The 19344-nt window shown below is 22.8% G+C and overlaps 3 protein-coding genes across 3 annotated transcripts in view; 1 reads left to right on the forward strand and 2 right to left on the reverse strand.

Moving 5' to 3' along the window:
* The window catches only part of LOC127289379 (uncharacterized), a 33573-nt gene extending 26860 nt beyond the window's left edge, over positions 1–6713 (reverse strand). Inside the window, exon 1 of the mRNA XM_051317290.1 lies at positions 5902–6713. Within this exon, the coding sequence (XP_051173247.1) occupies positions 5902–6061 (160 nt within the window). The 5' untranslated portion in view covers positions 6062–6713. The remainder of the gene's footprint in view (positions 1–5901) is intronic.
* Positions 543–2326, forward strand: LOC127289397 (zonadhesin-like). Its single transcript, XM_051317317.1, has 5 exons — positions 543–986; positions 1264–1376; positions 1590–1680; positions 1803–1927; positions 2137–2326. The coding sequence occupies exons 1-5, from the start codon at positions 938–940 to the stop codon at positions 2248–2250; spliced, it is 492 nt and encodes a 163-aa protein (XP_051173274.1). The 5' UTR covers positions 543–937; the 3' UTR covers positions 2251–2326.
* Positions 6714–7785: 1072 nt separating the features above from the next.
* LOC127289378 (ADAM 17-like protease) lies at positions 7786–19288 on the reverse strand. The gene is made up of 13 exons (XM_051317289.1): positions 19130–19288; positions 18906–19044; positions 18665–18765; positions 13760–13881; positions 13464–13614; positions 13162–13355; positions 12744–12938; positions 12448–12586; positions 11117–11271; positions 10753–10833; positions 10151–10598; positions 8349–8464; positions 7786–8258 (listed from the first exon to the last, which is right to left on the reverse strand). Exons 1-13 carry the CDS (start codon positions 19188–19190, stop codon positions 7953–7955), a joined length of 2208 nt encoding a protein of 735 aa, XP_051173246.1. The 5' UTR covers positions 19191–19288; the 3' UTR covers positions 7786–7952.
* Between the last annotated feature and the right edge of the window lie 56 nt (positions 19289–19344).

Below are 19344 nucleotides of genomic sequence, written 5' to 3' on the forward strand. Positions count from 1 at the left end.
AACTTTTATTTATATAAAATAATGTTACGAATAACAATAAAAATAAAAGAGAACGTGAATATTTTAAGAAGCGTTAAATTAAATTACATGAATTATTAAATAATTTCATTATATTTATTGAGAAATTTGTTAAATAAGTAAAAATTGCAATTGGAAATTTTTTTTTTTAAGTACTAAGACTTAAAATTAACAAAACAATTTTACATCTCTCTGTTCTTTTATGAGAATAGTGAAAGATGTAAAAAATATTTTTAAATCTAATATTTCAGAAACCAAGCAAAATATCTTCGCTAAATTTAAATAGCAAATAAATTATGTTAATAAAAACATATCTCACAAAATCTCTAATTTTTTTTTTTATTATCCTGAATAAAGTTTGCAACCTTCAAAAGATTGGAAAAATTTTTATATTCTATATTATTAACTGATAATAAAATGTTTTTTCAATTTATCATATCTCTGTTAGAGTTTCTTCGAAAGTCATTATTACTTTGAAAACAATTCTAATTGAAATGTGATAATAATTTTGATATTTATGTTGTGTTTAGATTTTCGTTAATGTGAAACGAGACTTTTGTGTTTAGTAAATACTTATTTCACTTAAGTATATTAAAATCTCATTTTCAAATGATACAAAAGTAAATGCCTATTTCACTTGTATTAAAATCTCATTTTCAAATGACATCTCATTAAAATGCCTTCCTTGTTTGAGGTATTACCCCCGCTAATTATTCAAATACTATATTTGTCTACGCCCAATATTTTTGATTTCTCCCACTTTTTGAATTTTCGACACTATAAATTCAATTTTTGAAAGTATCTTCCAAAACAGTCTATGTTTAACTGTCGCTTAGAATACTTGACAAAGAAAAATCATTCTGCAAACATTTAATTAGTGACAACAATTGTATTTCAACATTTACAAGTCTTCATCAATATGTCTCCAATCTTTACTCTTTCATTACTTTTGGCCATTGCTGCAGTTCGTAAGTATTTTTTGTTACACTATGATTATTTTTATATTCATAAAAAATTGTTAAATTTTTTTTTTTTAAATATGCATAATACAATTTTTTTTCATTAAATAATTTATTAAACTATCTTTTGCTGATAAATAAATTTTCTTTGAAATATCGTTTCTATCTATTAGTAGAAGAAGAAATAAATTAAATAATTATAAGTGAGAAATGTAAAAGAAAAAAATATTTTGTTTTTTTTTTAAATTGTATAGATATTTAAAATGAAATTTAATTTTAATTATAGATTCCAGTAAGTACAATTGTGGACCCAATGCAATTTTTGAAGAGTGTGGAAATTCAAGGGATTGTCACAAAACATGTGACAAGTTAGATAATTCGAGGTGTATCAATCAGATGGTAAATTCTTTAAATATAAAAATAATCATTATTGAACAGTAATTAAATATAATTAAATTTCCATTTTTCAAATTTCAGTCCTCTTTTGGACTACGGGCATGTATTTCAGAAAATAAATAAATTCAATTTCAATTTCTTGCAATTTAATTATTATTATTATTTTTTTTTTTTTTGAAAATTATGTTTAAACCTTACATTTGATTTTATTTACAGCTTTGTCGTCCTACCTGTGAATGCATAGAAGGATATGTAAGGGACCGTAAGTCCGACAGATGTGTTTTACCTCATCAATGCCCAAGAAAAGGTAAATTACAAAATATAACTAAAAAACATAATAAATATAAATCATTATTTGCATCTAAAAAAAATTTTTTCCTTTCTTTTAATTGTATAAATATTTAAAATAAAATTCAATTTTAATTACAGTACCCCAACAGCCAAACAATCAATATCAATGTGGACCCAATGCAATTTTTGAAGAGTGTGGATATTCAAGTGATTGTCACAGAACATGTGACAAGTTAGATACTTCGAGGTGTATCAGTGACATGGTAAATTCTTTAAATATAAAAATAATCATTATTGAACAGTAATTAAATATAATTAAATTTCCATTTTTCAAATTTCAGTCCTCTTTTGGACTACGGGGATATATTTCAATAAATAAATAAATTCAATTTCAATTTCTTGCAATTTAATTTTTTTTTTTTTTTTTTTTTTGAAAATTATGTTTTAACCTTACATTTGATTTTATTTACAGATGTGTTATCCTGGCTGTGTATGCCGAGAAGGATATGTAAGGGACCGTAAGTTCAACAGATGTATTTTACCTCATCAATGCCCAAGAAGAAATATGCCAGTATATAATGTTTAAATAATCGCACTTAAAAAAATTATATAGCAAATAATAAAGTAGGGCAATAATAAAATTAAAAAAAAAATGCATAGAATGTTTAATTTTTTACTCGCCACCTCACCCCACCAATACAGATTTTAAAAAAAACGTAAATATGTTCATGAAAACTTAATAAATTGCCAAAATCAAATGATATTCGTTTTTAGCAATGAATTCCACGTCAGATTATACTCACAATAAACTATTTTCAAAAAAAAAATTGAAATTTAATTATTATTCAGCTTAAACAGCAGTTAGTTTTCAAATAAACGAAACTCAAAACACAACATAAATAGAAAAATTTATCATTTATTTCAATAATTAGAATTGTTTTTAAAGTTTGTCAATATTTTGAAATTAATATTGACTTTCGAAGAAATTATAATTGACATAATGATAAATTTCCCTATTTGATAGATAAGTTTAAAAATAAATTTTCATCTAATGTTTTTGATCTTTTTACACAATATTCAATTAATATAAACAATAAATAAATAAATAAGTGAGGCAAAATTTCTGAAGTGATCAATAATAAATTCTTTTTTATATAAATAAATAAAGATTATATAAATAAAAAACACATTTAAATATCTACTTTGTATAAATTTTATTTTTGATACCTTCACTCAATGTGTTAAGGGGGGAGGGCAGGGCCATTTTTTGCAATTTTTTCGAAAAAGCTCGTAGCCATCAAATCCAATCTGTCTCGCTATATTTTTCCTGTAATCTACACGTGAAAATACGTATGTGTACTAAATTGCAGTTTTTCATATAGCAAAATGCGAGGGGGAATTTACTAGTTAAAAACGTGTACACTTGACTACCGTTATTACACCTCATATTACCCTTATTACTAAGTATTACACGTTATTACAGAGTATTACACATTATTACAGAGATATTACAGAGTATTACACATTATTACAGAGATATTACAGAGTTTTATGCGTTATTACAGCACTGTAATAACGCATTATTACACGGTATTACACGTTATTACACAAGTACTACAGGAAGAGTGTACACTTGACTACCTGAGTAAATTCCCCCTCGGCAAAATGTAAAAGTTAAGGGGGGGGGCACAAAGCTGGGTCGGACGCAAGAGTCTTTTCATAAGGGTTCCGTCGGTACACCGAAGGTGTACGGAACCCTAAAAAACACAAAAAAATAAAAAGCTGTTTGGCCGAGACACTACACTAGTCTATTTCCATGTATTTTTTCCCGCTGAATTCGAATCCGAAATCAGAATTGTCAGATTAGTTTTTATTTTTGAAATAAACTCAAAAAACTGATCAGAAAGAAAAATAAAATCAAAAAAGTTAAAAAAATTTTGAATGTCACTGCGATAGTGTAATTTCATGTATTTTTTGCCGCTGAATCCGAATCAAAAGTCAGAATTTGTTAGATTCGCTCAAATTTTTGAGATAATTGCAAAAAAAACTCAAGTAACAAAAAACTCAAAATCAGTTTTTTGGACTTATCTTCAAAATTTGAGCCAATTTGTCAATTCTGATTTCGAATTAGGATTCAGCAGGAAAAAATACATGAAAATGCAGTATCGTTGTGTTTCAGGGAAAAAAAAATTTCTTTGAGCTAATCGACAAAAACTGATAAAAATTCTGAATTAAGGGCACAGATAATTTTTTTTGCCGAAACACTACGTTAGTTTATTTCTTTGTATTTTTTCCTGCTGAAACCGAATACGAAGTCAGAATTGTCAGATTGGCTCAAATTCCCAAAAAAACTGATTTAAAATTTTTTTGAGTTTTTTGCAATTATCTCAAAACTTTGAGCGAATCTAACAATTCTGACTTTGGATTTGGATTCAGTGGTAAAAAAAATACATAGAATTACACTATCGCAGTGACATTTAAAATTTTTTTAACTTTTTGATTTTATTTTTCTTTCTGATCAGTTTTTTGAGTTTATCTCAAAAATAAAAATCAATCTGGCAATTCTCACTTCGGATGCGGATTCAGCGGAAAAAAAAATACATGGAAATAGACTAGTGAAGTGTCTCGCCAAACCACTTTTTACTTTTTGTGTGTCTGTGTTATTATTAATTTTTATTAAAAACTGTAGAAGGAGGAGAGGATTAAAATTTTAGTGAAATATGAACAGTCGATTTTTTAAAAAATCATAACTACTTTATAACAGAGTGAAAAAAAATTGGATCGTTTTTTAATTAATTTATTTACATTAATTAATATTTCAAAAACAAAAAAAAAATTTATTTAATTTGTTTATTAAAAGCATATATTTAAAGCTTCATTTTAAGGGGTAAAAAAAAGAAATAAAAATTGTCCTTTATTAAAAAAAAGTGAAAAATATTTTTGACTTTCAAAAAAAGGTGTAAATTTTGAATATTTAAAAAAAAAATTTCTATATTTCTGTATTTTTTTCATCCTCGCTCCAATCAGAGATCATGGACCGCAGCAAACACATTATCGATGAGTGATACATAATAAAATTCTTCAAAAATTCAATTATCTAAAAGCATTTTGCAATTAAAAAGATTTTTAAGTTCAATTTTTGTCTGTAATTTCTAATAAATTTTTCAATTATTTTCCAAAATTTTAATTGAAATTTAATTATTTTTAAAATTTTAAATTCAAAATCAAGTAAAATTCAATTATTTTCAAAAATTTCAATTCAAAATCAACTAAAATTCAATTATTTGCAAAATTTTCAATTTAAAATCAAATAAAATTCAATTATTTATTTATTTATTATAGTTTATTTGTTTATGAACTACTAGTTTATGCAAAAGAGTAACATTGAGCTTTATTCATAACATTTTTAAAATAGAAAATTATTGACTTTACAGTTTCCTCAGTAGCTGAATTTAAGACATCGATACAGAAATCAATCACTGCGTTAATGTGTCGTGTGAAATAATGATATATGATATAATATATATAATATTATTATTATAATTATTATTATTAATTATATGATTGGAATCGTTAAAATCTAATAATTACAAATATAATATTTAAAAAAATATTATTTTAAATTTAAATAATTTTTTTTATTTTGCGTTAAAAAGTCATAAAACCTGAAGGAGCCTCGAAAGGACCCTTCTATTGGAAGAAGGGAATATATTATACAAAAGGTAAATTGTAGTGGGTAAAAGTAAATAAGAGGTTTAAATGGAATAAAAAAATTGTCCTAAGGATTTCAAATACATATTTAAAATTTTTTCATTGAAATTAACTATTCAATTTTTTAATTTTTAACTATTTATAGAATTTTTTGTATGTCTAGAATCCTGAAAAATTGAATCTTCCAAATATCTCATTTTCATATATGAATAATACCAAAAAAATAGAAATTTTTTTTTACAAATTTAATGGCTTTCTTAACACAATAGAGTACCTTTTTACAAAAAAAATAAAACGTAGTGAGAAATAGTCACTTTTCAGAAACATAAGGCCCATAAAAACCATTTAAGTCAGAATTAGTCAGAAGCATTCACAAAACATCAAAATAGTCTCAAAACGTCAGGATTTCTAACGTTTTGAGACTGATTTCTGATTTTATTTTTAGCAGGGATGAAATATAATTAACTTCGGGAATGTAATAATATTATATTAAATTTAAAAATATTCTCTTTTCTGTGAAACTTACTTCCTTCCTTGGTAAAATGTATTAGAGACACTGAAGAGGAATTAGTGGAATTATGAATATCGCTAATAAGATTTGCATAATCCCTTGTAGTTAACATTGAATCGGTTGCTGTTACGATTGTAAAAACAATTTTCAACATCACAACCAAAATTATTTTCATTGTTCCTTTATATTTTTTAAATTCCTTAAACTATAAAATTTTCTTTTTATATATATAGTACACAAAAAAATTATTAAACTTTTTCTTTTGATTATGGTTTTAAAAAACTTTGTTCACATTTGAATATTATTTCTAAAAATATAATTTATCACGTCGACTCTGAATAGTTTTAATGTAACTGCAGTAGGTATTCTGAGATTTTTATTGTTCATTTTTTTTTATAAAGGAAATGTTTTTTTTTTTTTTTTTGTTTATTTAATAAGAAATCCATTCGTAACTATACAATCTATATTTGTATCTCTCATTTTTATTTTTTTAATTTGATCCCGAGATTTAGATATTTTTTTGCCTATAATGAGTCGAAATAAATATTTTATTTTATATTTTTCGATAATCTCTTCTATTATTGATTGTTACTTTAATTTTTTTTTATTTTAATTTATTCTTATTATTATTTAATTTTTTTTTCGTATTCGAAAAATATAGAGAAAAAAATAATATTTGTAATTAATTTAAACTTTTTTTTTTAAATAAAAATAAATAAAGTACAATACTGTTTATTAAATAATGATTTTTAATTGGAAAGTAAATAATTGTTCATTTTTTGAATTTCAATAACGAATGTGATGAGTGTTGCGTAAATTGATTATAATCTTTAGTTTACTATCAAAAAGATCGCATTAATAATTCAAACTAAATTTCTGGTTTCAAAAATATAATAACTGAAAAACAAATTGTCAGATTGTTATCAAAATAGAAGGGGGAAACGTTATTTACATTTTCACGTTCATCAATACGCAATGTTATATTTTTTTTATTTGATTAACTGAAAAATTATTTAACTATTATTATAGGAAATTAATAAGAAGAAATATATTCGAATTTTTTGATTTTATATTATTTTTAATATTTATTTTACAACTTTGAAATACACAATTTTTGTACAATATTTCCATTAATATTTTCATAAATAATACGGTATTTATTTCATTTGTTCACATTTAATTTTTAGTATGTAATTTTTTTATTTTTTACTATCTAAAACAAAAAAAAATAAATTAATAAAAAAAATTGAATAAGAAAATTTAATGTAATTATTTTATTCTTTTTCTCATGATTAAATTTTTTGTGTTTTAGAAATAAACACAATTTTGTTTATAGATTTTATAAAATAAAAAACAAAAATTAAATATTAATAAATTATTAATACATATGTATAGTTTGTTAAGGATTAAAAATTTTTTAAACACGTATAAAAAGTTTAGATAAAAAAAGAAAAAAAACTATAATTATATTTTATATATTCCAGAAATGATTTAAAAAAACTTTTACCTATAGTATGAAGATTTTTTAAATAAACAACAAATCGACTACAAATATTAACACTTTACACAAAAGAATATTTTGTTGAAAAATATTGAAAAATAAATTCAATATTAAATTCAATACTTGTATAAAAAAAAAAAAAAATCTAAATTTATCTATAAAATAGTTTTCAAAAATCAGTCCAACAATATTTTACAGTATAATCATTAATTATAAATTAAAAATACTATAAAAAGTCAAAAACAAACAAAAATATAGAAATTAAAAATAAAATAGAATTAAATTAAGTATCAAATATATAGAAGTTAGAAATACAACAATTAATAAAATATTAAAATCGAAACTAAAATAAATAATTAAATTTTTTTAGTTGCGAGCACCGTAAATTTAAATAAAAAATTATTATAAAGCTTTATTGGTAACTGGCAAGTTAATATATTCACCATAATATTGCGGTGATGTTAAGTAAAATTAACGATAAATTAAAAATTAAAAAAAAAAATATTACTTCGTCTGACTAGTATTTGTTTTTTCAATTAATTAAATTAATAATAAAAGGGGGAAATTAAGTTTGTTGTGTCACATGTTGTACTCGACGTGGTAAACCAACATAAATAACTTGTCTTCGTTCTTCCGGATGTATTAGTTCATCAGTATTTTTCCAACGCCATTTTTTCTCATTTTCTTTAACTCTCCGACGATCAATGTAACTTATTACACAACTCGATGGAATCCATACCAAAGCCGTGCTAATAATAACTGCCCCAACAATATTGTCCTTTAAAAATCTTATAACTTTATTGATATTAATGTCTTCAATAATATCCCAGAATCTCTCCACCACATCTTGAATTGTCTTTTCACAAACTCCCTAAAAGGAAAAATTATCAGCAAATTTTTTATTATTATTCTTAATACTATTAATAAATACTATTAAATTAATTTTTTGAAATTATTTTACCTTATTACAAAATCCTTGAATGCAAGGAGTGCCATCGGGTAAAATATCCTGTGGATCGATGGGAAAACATGTTTCATTCAAGCTCATTCTACAGCATCTCTTACAAGCTTCTGAAACTGTGAATTAAAATGAATATTATTAATTCTAAAATTCTCATAGAATTTTAGTTTAAAATTGAAATTATCAAAGGAGGTTATATTTTATTTCTTACATCATTTGGATCCTAAAATTATACAAGGTGGTTAAAAAAAGAAAATTTTAATTTATTTTTTGGACAAATTTAGAAATTAGTCTTCAAAAAAATTAAAATTTTCAAAAATTGTACTTCTTTCACAATTTTTACTATTTTCTTTAGACAAATTTTTTCCACACTTTATTAATGATTCTTCAAAAAATCTATCGCATGGATTTTCAAAAATTTTAATTTATTTAAAAAAATAAAAATTATAAAAGGGTCAAAAATTAAAATTTATTTTTTATGTTATGTCCAAGGAATTTAGACCATTAAAGTTATAATTTTCAAAAAAAAAAAAAAACAAACAAACAAACAAATATTATACTGAATTGTGCTCGACTTGTAATCATTTCTGTTAAAATTCATTTTTGTAAAAACTCAAAATTCCGGGCAAAAATACCAAAACACTTTTGTAAATTTAAAAAGTTAAAGTTTTCCAAAAATAAATATCGTGTTTAATTGTGATCTTTTGTGCAAAAATTACATAATTTTTTAAAAACTCAAAATGCCGGGCCAAAAAAAAAATTAAAACAACATTTTTTTATACGTCTAAGTTTAAACATTTCAAAATAACAAATTTTGTTGCCTAAAATTTCGGACAAAATAATCAAAAAATTAGTTATTTTTATTTTTTTACAAATTTTGGTCAAAAAATTATTTTAATTTTAATTTTTTACGTCACAATTGAGAAAAAAAAGCTTAATTGGGAATATTATCAGGTTTCTAAAAGAATTTAAACTTTACAGATGTATAAAATAATATGTTTTTTTGATGTTTTTGCCCGGAATTTTGAGTTTTTCCAAAAATGAATTAATACACAAAAGAGCACAAGTCAATACAATTCAGCACAAAATTTATTTTTTTTTTTTTTGAAACATTTAAACTTAGTCGTTTAAAAAAAGTTTTTTGATTTTTTTTTTGTCCAGAATTTTGAGTTTTTCAAAAAATTATGTAAATTTTTGCACAAAACATCACAAATCGAGCACAATATTTGTTTTTTGAAAATTTTAACTTTACTGATATAATTTACTCGACATTTTCATGTTTTTAGGATTCAAATTCAAAATTAGGGGTAGAGCATTTGAATTTAAAACATCATTAAAATTCTGAAAAATTCATATCTCGTAAACGGCTTGCCAAAAAAAAATTGAAAAAAAAAAAATCATAAAAGCCAGTCGCAATTAGTACAAAGCTGAAGTACGCAACGTTTATGATAAACGATATTTAAAGAAATAATTTTTTAAAATGAAAAATTCTATAATTTTTCGCCTAAAAAATATTTCTTATAGTTTTCATTAATCAACAAATTATAAAAAAAATATTTTTTAACAAAAAATTATACAATTTTTCATTTTAAAAAATTATTTCTTTAAAAATTGTTTATCATAAACGTTGCGTACTTTAGCTTCGTCAATTAGTACTAAAAGAAAAAAAAAATAATTTTTTTTCAAAAAAAATTAGTGATGTTAATGTAAATTATCACATCTAGTATTCATTGAAAACTCATGGAATTTTAAATGATAAAATTTTTTTTTTCAAATTGTTAACTTTAAAAAAGTATTCTTACTTGTATCGCACATGCAACTTTGTAGACCTTGAGTTTCACAATAGGGAACGCATTTTCCAAGACGACATTGTCCCCTCTCAAGACATCCGGTTCCATCTTTCATTGGTGGTGATCGTGGACATTCGCTTGTCGCTCCAGTGCAACGCGATTCCTGTTCACACGTTGCATATTGTGCTTCACGACATTTTGTCCCCTGTTGCATGTAAATGCAATTTTGACAGCAAGGCGAATTTTTGTCACTACAAACGGCACCCTGATGACGACGTAATTTACAATTTTTATCACAACACGCATCATTGTCTTCTGTTCCCAAAAGTCCAGCATCACATTCCTCATCGCCTTCAACGCGTAAATTACCACAAAACGATTCCTCAGGTTCCGAGAAACATCGTCCACTTTTTGCCTGTAGAACTTTTCGAATTGATCGCAAACTGCACGGCGAAAAACGCTACAAAAAAAAAAAATTTCAATTTTAATATTGAACATTTACTATTAATGTTAAATTAAATTTTCATTAAAAATTAACAATTATTATTAATAAAATTGTGAAAAACTATACATTAGAACAGATAAATAATTTTGTTCCTTTTTTTAGTTCATACCTTATTATTTACGTCGTATCCACTAACACTGTAGGTATACATTAAGTACGAACCACCTTGACTAGCACTTGGACTGCATTCCTATTTTGAAAAAAAAACCGATATTGATTGAAACTTTTTATTTCAATTTTTATGAATATTAATAATAATTTTACAAAGAAATTTCATTCTTTACTCTTGATTCTAGAAATTTAGAAAAACTTTCTATACATTTTTTATGAATTTCGTTTCTTTTATATTTTATTATCAAAGTTTTTAAAATTTTTTTTACTGTTATTAAACTACCATTAATATTATTATTTTTTTTATTATTATTATTGCTTAAAAAAATGTATATAATTTTAAAAGACTCAATAAACAATACCGTAATATCAGGATCGTGTTCAGACCCCCAATTGTGTCCAAATTCATGAGCAGTCACTAAATCTGCTTCGCGAGTTATAACACGTTGTCCATAATGATTTCTACTTGAACTCAAACCGGAATTAAGATACAGAGTGTAGCCATTTTTAAAATATTCTGTAATAGAAAAAAATTAAATTCTATAAATAAATTAATAAAAAGGAATAAATAATTTTTCTAAATTATGGATTTTTTTTTTAATATTCCAGAAAGTTCTGAATGTTCAAATGAACGAAATAATTTTTTTGGTCTACAAAATTTTTTTAAAAATTACTTACTGCAATGGAAAATAATAAAATTAATTTTTTTATCAAATTATTAATATAAACAAAACTTTGAAAATTATTGAAATTCTTATAGGATATGTTTTTGAATTTATTTAAATAAATTATTCTTGCAATATTTATCAAGAAACTTTATAATAAACTTTTAAATAGCAAAAAAAAAAAAAATTATATCGATAGAAAAAAAACACCAAATTTTAGAAATTCAAAAACAGAATTTTAAAGAAAAATTGAAAAAGAATTAAAAAAAACACAAGAATTTTAGAAAATAAAGAGAAAATTGAAAAATTTAGAAAAATACCTATAATGTAAAAAAATAAATAAAAAATGAAACAAAATAAAATAACAATTTGTTGGAAAAAATTGAGAATTTTATTCTAATTTGTAAAAGTAAATATAAGTAATATATTTTAGGAATTCCAGAAGAATAAGTATTTGAGAAAAATTTTGTTTGGAAAAAAATGAAAATTTTTGTTTTTAGCCCGTTAAATTATAAATAAATATATATAATAATGAAAAAAAAATTATAATTTATAAAAGAAAAATATAAAAATTAAAAACAAAAATCGAAAAATGTAAGAGAAATATCTACAATGTAGAAGAATAAAAAAAAATTGAAATTAAAATCGAGAATTTTAGAAATTATTTATTGTTAAAAACAACTTTTTAGTTTGATATTATGATAATGGGCTGAGAACCTTATAAAAAAAATGAAAATTTTTACTTTAAGCCCGTTAATTTATAAATAAATATATAATAATGAAAAAAAAATCAAAAAATTAGAAATAGAACGTCTTAAAAAAAGACGAAATTTCCGCAAAATAAAATGACAATTTGTGGGAAAAAAAAATTGAGAATTTTAATCCCAATTTATAAAAGTACCAATAATTTCAGAAGAATAAGTATTTGAAAAAATAATTGTTTGAAAAAAATTAAAAGATTAGAAAATGAAAAATTATTTTAAAAAATGTCTAAATTTTAGTTAAATTTTTTTTTTTTTGTTCCTTACCAGGAGTACAAATGCCACCGACAGAATTTCTTCGTGGTGAACCAACATAAGCCAAACCCAAAATTCCACCCTCGAATTTTAGATCAGTAAACAAATGAGCCAAACAAAAATCCTTGTGACTATATTCCCTGCTAAAGACCTAGAAAAGAAACATAATTTTTTTTTTCAAATTCCATATTTTATAGAAAGAATATTAATTTGTTTTAATGTGAGATATTTTTTAGTAATTATATTAAAAAAAAATTTTTTTTTTTTCTTTTTGACAAATTAAATTAAATCTATTGCAAAATATTTACTTCAAGAAGTGTGCGAACATCCCACTTTTCTTTAACCATATTGTAATGCGTTTCACCACCTCGAATACGAGTTGGTTCACTGTGAACGACAATTTTTTTAATAACAAATCCCATTCCTTTAAATCCGTCCTGCTCTTGACGATCTTGCCAGAGAGTGTCATTGTATATTTTATGCACTCTATCGATTAAACTTATCTGCAAATAAAACAAAAATGTTTTTCAATTTACTACCATAATAATTAATTAATTAATAAATGCTAATAATGTTCTATAAAATGATTATGAAAATTATTTTAAATTTTAAACGAAATGTAAGATATTTTTTTATTTTAATTAAAAATACTAGAATTTTTCATCAAAAAAAGGTGAAATTAAATTAAACTCAAAAATTTATTAACAAAAATTAAACAAAACCAACCAAATAATTAATTGTTGTTTTTGTACTGCTGGCTCCCATTTCCTGATAGAATCTATAATCAGCAACAAGTAAAAGTGGACATCGTGTTTTTGTCGGTGTATATTCATAAGTTTCAGTCTGTCTTTTTTTTCTTGTTTGATTATCAAATTCTTCCTCGAGTGTCACATCGAGTTCCAATTTTTCTTCGGGAATGTCTAAACAAATTCGAATATTATTTATGCGATAATAAAAATTAAATTAAACAAAAACGAAGCTTTTTCAAACATACGTAAAAAAAACACCAATTTTAATTCTTAAATTACCTGATTCCTCTTTTACGTAACCACATGTTTTTGGAGCACTATGCGTGTGACCTTCTCCATTTTCAAAATGTTCCCAACTTAATTTTACATCCGACGCTTTATAAACTATCATTGATTTGTTATCCAAGTGAGGAAGATGCCTCCAGGATGGCTGAAAATTAAAAAGTTCATTTTTTTATATGTATATAAAAATTGTAAAAAAAATATTTACAAAAAAAAATGTTTTTTTTATTAAAAAAAAAAAAAATGAAAATAATTTAATTTAAAAATTTTTTTTATAAAAAATTAGACATTACCTCAATATGAAAAGTTTCGTCAGGAATAGTAACAGTTCCCGTAAGAACACCATTGTCAATATGAATCTGTGCGTGAGAATCTACTTCTCCAAATACTCGACCATGATAGAAATTGTCATGATCTGAAAATATTTTTGTATATTTGTCAATTTATTATAATTTTCCCTAAAGTCGTTAAAGGGGTATTTTTAGAAAATTCTTAAAATTCCCAATATGTAATAATTTTTTATATCCGTACAATTTATTTTTGGCAATTATTTTATCAGGCCTCGGATTGACTTAAAAAGGCACCAAAACAAGTCGTTTTAGTCGATTTCACTAAAAACTTTATTATAAATTGCAGATAAAAATACAATAATTTGAAAACCACTTTTAATTGAAAAATAGTTTCAGATAGTTGAATTTTCAAAGAATATTATAAAAATAGTTAAAAATAATTAAATTTCCTTAGAATTATAATTGAAATTATTAAATTTCAAAACATTTTCGATCAAAAAATTAGAAATAATTAAATTTTAGAAGCTTTTAATTTCAAATTTTTGAAAATAATTGAATTTTAATTGAAATTTTGGATAATAATTCAATTTTTATTTATTTATTTAAAGTTATACACGGGCATGAGAAGCCCTATACATGAAAATGCAAAAATATAAATGTATATACATAATTGGACCAAAGGCGTCCAAAATCAAAAACAAAAGAAAAACTTTTAAGCAATGAACGACCTGGTATTATTAGAACGATTTTTAAAAAGAGTTGTGCGCAAGGATGTAATAAATCCTCTCAAACTAACGCCAAAGAGATCAAGATTCTCGCTATACAGATTGGCTTCGCGACATAGTCGATTAATGACAGAGTTTTTACCATAATTAGTTCTATGATGTTGAATATAAAATAAAGAGGAATTTCTTAATTGTCTAGTTGGCGAACAGAAATTTATCATTGACAGTATCGCCGGACAATTTGTGACACCATTGATAATTTTAAACAAAAAAAGTAAGTCGTTATAACAAAATCTGGTCTCAATTTTAGGAATATTAAATCGCGAACGTAATTCATCATAATTATGAGAGAAAAAATCATAACCAACACCGAGTTGTCTGGCCAAGAAGCGCAAGAAACGATTCTGTACCCTTTCTAATCTAATGATGTGAACAAAGTAGTGGGGAAACCAAATAACGGAGGCAAATTCAAGGATAGATTTTACAAATGAAAAGTAAAGTATTTTTAAGGAAATTAAACTTTTAAAATCAGAAGCACTCCGCATAATAAAACCCAAAGACCTTAGAGCCTTATTCACTGTAAAAGATACATGTTCAGAGAAAGATAAATTGTCACTCAAGATGACCCCCAGATCCCGCACCTGGGTTACACGGTTTAAAGAAGAATCTCCTAATTTATAATTATGATTAAAAACAATTTTTTTTCTCGAGAAGGAGATTGTTAAGCATTTCTTTATATTCAGGAAGAATTTGTTACGATGACACCATTCTTGCAGTCGATCTAAGTCAGATTGAAAATTATTAAAATCAGAGTTAGAATTAATAGTCATGTATAGCTTAAGATCGTCTGCAAAGAGCAAAAAAGAACAAAATTTAAAAATTAATTTAATGTCGTTAATAAATAGTAAGAATAAAAGGGGACCCAAGTGCGAACCCTGGGGGACACCGGAAGTAGAAGTAAATGTTCGCGAATATTTACCATCTACACGGACATATTGACCTCTATTAGTTAGATAACTTTTTATCCATGATAATGCACAAATGCCGAAACCCATTAATTTTAATTTTTCAAGAAGGATTGAATGACTAATTTTATCAAAAGCTTTAGAAAAATCCGTGTAGATGGCATCAATTTATTAGAAATTACAAACAAAAATTGAACTTAAAAATCTTTTTAATTGCAAAATGCTTTCAGATAATTGAATTTTTGAAGAATATTATTATTATTTGTGTTGAATTTCATTAAAATTATTAAAAATAATTAATATAGTGAAGAATTTTAGTTGATTTTTTATTAAAAATTTTGATAATAATTAATTTTGAATTAAAATTTTTAGAATCATTGAATTTTAGTTGATTTTGAATTAAATTACAATAAAAAATTTGCAAAATAATTTAATTTTTAGGATTTCTTTTGAAAATTTGGAAAATAATTGAATTTCAATTTGAAACTTTGGAAAAGAATTAAATTTTAGTTGATTTTGGATTGAAAATTTTGAAAACTATTGAAGTTTAGTTGATTTTTGAATATTTTGATTGAAATTTTTGAAAATAATTGAATTTTAATTAATTCAGAATTAAAATATTTGATAATAATTGAATTTTAATTAATTCAGAATTAAAATATTTGATAATAATTGAATTTTAATTGAAATTTTCGATAATAATTTAATTTTAGTTGATTTTTGATTGAAAATTTTGATAATAATTAATTCTGAATTGAAATTTTGGGTAATAATTGAATTTTAGTTGATTTTGAATTGATTTATGATTTAAATTAAACATTTTTGGTAATTTTATTTGATATTTTTTTAAAATTATAAATAATTGTTAAATTTCATAAAAATTTTAATTGAAAAATAATTTAAAGTAATTGAACTTGTGATGAATTTCATTAAAATTATTAAAAATAATTAATTTAGTGAAGAATTTTTGTTAAAAATTTGTTAAATAATTGAAATAAAGAAGATCTAAAGAAGATATGCATTTTATACTAAAAAAAATACATTTTATTAAAATAAGTCGAAAAAAGTCGGAAATAGTCGAAAACGTCGTATAATCCGAGGCCTGTTGAATAATTCTACAAGAATATTATCAAGAAAATTTATTTCGAAGATTTCAAAACCAAACTAAGACAAATCAAAATTTTAATTAAGTAGGACAAAATTCTAAAAAAATGTTTAAAGTTCCATTTAAAAAATTTTTTAAAGTCTGATTTATGGAAATAAATTGAATTTAAAATTTTTGCATAGTTTTTAGTTTTAATAGTCAAAACAAAAATAATTAAATTTCAGGAGAGTTATAATAAAAATTATTAAATTTCAAAAACTTTTAAATGAAAAATTTTAGAACCTTATAAATTTAAGTTTTTGAAAATAATTGAAATTCAATTGAAGAGTTTGAAAATAATTGAATTTTAGTTGATTTTGGATTGAAAATTTTGATAATTAATTTTGAATTGAAATTTTGGATAATAATTGAATTTTAGTTGATTTTGAATTGAAATTTTTGAAAATAATTGAATTTTATTTGATTTTGAATTTAGAATTTGAAAAATAATTGAATCTTAAAAGAGTTTGAATTGAAAATTTTTAATAATAATTGAATTTCAATTTAAATTTTGGGAAAATAATTGAATTTCAAATAATTGAAGAATTTATTAGAAATTACAAACAAAAATTGAACTTAAAAATCTTTTTAATTGCAAAATGCTTTCAGATAATTGAATTTTTGAAGAATATTATTATTATTTGTGTTGAATTTCATTAAAATTATTAAAAATAATTAATATAGTGAAGAATTTTAGTTAAAAAATTTGTTAAATAATTGAAATAAAGAAGTTTTGCATTGTACACTTAAAAAAACGTATTATCTTTAAAAGTTTTGTAAAATAAATGTAAAAAAAAGTCGCATTTTATTAAAATAAGTCGAAAAAAGTTGGAAATAGTCGAAAAAGTCGTATAATCCGAGGCCTGTTTTATAGAAAAATTTACATATTTCATCAAATTTTCATTTGATCGAATATTAAATTAAATATTAATTGAATTATTATTTCACGGAATTTTATTTTAAGCTATTTTTTTTAACGTTGATAAAGTTCACAATGATTATGATCAATAATTTAGAAGAAAACATTTTTTTCTATACAAATTATTATAATAATTTTGTGTCAGAAAACATTTTCTAACATTTCTCAATGAATAAATTCTTAAAATAAAAATTTGTAGGCAAAAAATTTTATTATTTTCCGCGTAAAAACTATTTTTTTTTTTTTGTTTTTAATCGATGATCATTATAGTTTTGTAAACTTTATCGACGTCATTTTTATGTAATTTTTGTATTAAACAAAATTTTCATTTTCACAATTTTGTTTTTGGATTATGGTAAATGAAATTTGATTTTGATTATAAATTGAAGAATATTATAAATTAAATATAAATTTCATATTTACAAAAAATTTTCAAATTAAAAACAAATTAATTTTAAAAAGTTTATTATTTTTCCAAATTCAACAAATTAAAAAATAATTTTATTTAAATACCTAAACTTCTTTTATAAAGATTTATTTTCAACATGCAACATTTTTTAAATTCAACAAATTAAAAAATTTTTTTTTTTTTTTTTTGTTTAATTCAGTGTACGAAAACTTGAATTGTATTAAAATATTTCCGTATTTAAAAATTCAATTATTATATAAAAAACAATTTCTATCGATTTAATTAATTAATAATTTTTAAAAAATTGATACTTTCAGAAATGATTCTGTATGATATATAGGTAGAAAAGGAAATAAAAATAATGTTTAAATTAAAATTTTAATTTTTTCTTAAAATATTAATTTTAGAAGTAAGGGAAATAAAGAAAATTGTCACTTTTTTAGTAATTAGAAAATAAATATATAAAAAAAAATAATAATTCTTAAAAGTTTAAAAAGAATTATTAGTTCTTTAGATTTAATTAATTTTTTTATTGTTTAATGATTAAAATAGTAATAAAAAAATAGAATAATTCATCAAATTTGTTTTCAAAATTCGTCTGTCAAAAAACCTAATTTTTGTGTTATTCAAAAATTATTTGTCAAAAAAAAATGGAGTAATTAAAATAAATTTAAACTTATAGCCAAAAAAATTTTTTTTAAATAAAAATCACTAAAATACGGGGAATAAAATTGAATGTTATTTACCTAAATGAACACTTGTTTCCTGTCCATCGCCATCAACCTCATACACCTTAAAATTCGAGTGAATAACTTCCCGTCTTGGAGTTAAAATTAATCGAAAATGTCTACAAAAAAATTGATAAAATTAATTTTTAACATTACATTTTCAATTGAACTAATAGATAATTAAGAAATTTAATCAGTTAGAAAAAAGACAATCAAGAAAACAATGTAACAAAAAAGAAAAAAATTAAATTAAAATTACCTCCCATGTGTGTGAAATTCGATTTCACTTATTTTATTATAAGGATGATAACTGTGCTGAGTTCCTCTTTTTACTATTCTATGATCTACTTGAGAAATATCAAGTGTCTCGTAATATTTTAAATTCCTATGAAGACATTCTGTAAATACGAATTTTTTTTAGGTAATAATTTTTCTTTTTTACAGACAAAAAAAAACAGTTGTCAAACAATTTTTTTCATTTACCTGTAAATTGAAAGACTGTAAATAATGATATTAAGGCTAAAAATACTGAACACGATCTCATTTTGAGAAAAATAATAAAAAACTTTGTCTCCTGACATCAACTCATTTTCACAACAATCGAGATGATGACGGACTAAAATTTTAGAGGTTATGTTGATCAACAAAATAGTGATTCACGGAGGGGGAAGGATTTTTCAACGTTAATTTTTTTATAA

Source organism: Leptopilina boulardi, unplaced genomic scaffold, assembly GCF_019393585.1.
Source record: "Leptopilina boulardi isolate dan_hultmark-lab unplaced genomic scaffold, ZJU_Lbou_2.1 LbouV2_408, whole genome shotgun sequence".
NCBI classification, from domain to species: Eukaryota; Metazoa; Arthropoda; class Insecta; order Hymenoptera; family Figitidae; genus Leptopilina; species Leptopilina boulardi.

Bases quoted from the DNA above. Each gene is read 5' to 3' on its own strand.
- LOC127289397 (XM_051317317.1), top strand. From the start codon at position 938: ATGTCTCCAATCTTTACTCTTTCATTACTTTTGGCCATTGCTGCAGTT. The intron at 1,377-1,589 runs GTAAATTCTTTA...TTTTATTTACAG, and splicing joins CGAGGTGTATCAATCAGATG to CTTTGTCGTCCTACCTGTGA. The intron at 1,928-2,136 runs GTAAATTCTTTA...TTTTATTTACAG, and splicing joins CGAGGTGTATCAGTGACATG to ATGTGTTATCCTGGCTGTGT.
- LOC127289378 (XM_051317289.1), bottom strand. From the start codon at position 19,190: ATGAGATCGTGTTCAGTATTTTTAGCCTTAATATCATTATTTACAGTC. The intron at 19,045-19,129 runs GTAAATGAAAAA...TCGTATTTACAG, and splicing joins TACAGTCTTTCAATTTACAG to AATGTCTTCATAGGAATTTA. The intron at 18,766-18,905 runs GTAATTTTAATT...ATTTTTTTGTAG, and splicing joins GAATTTCACACACATGGGAG to ACATTTTCGATTAATTTTAA.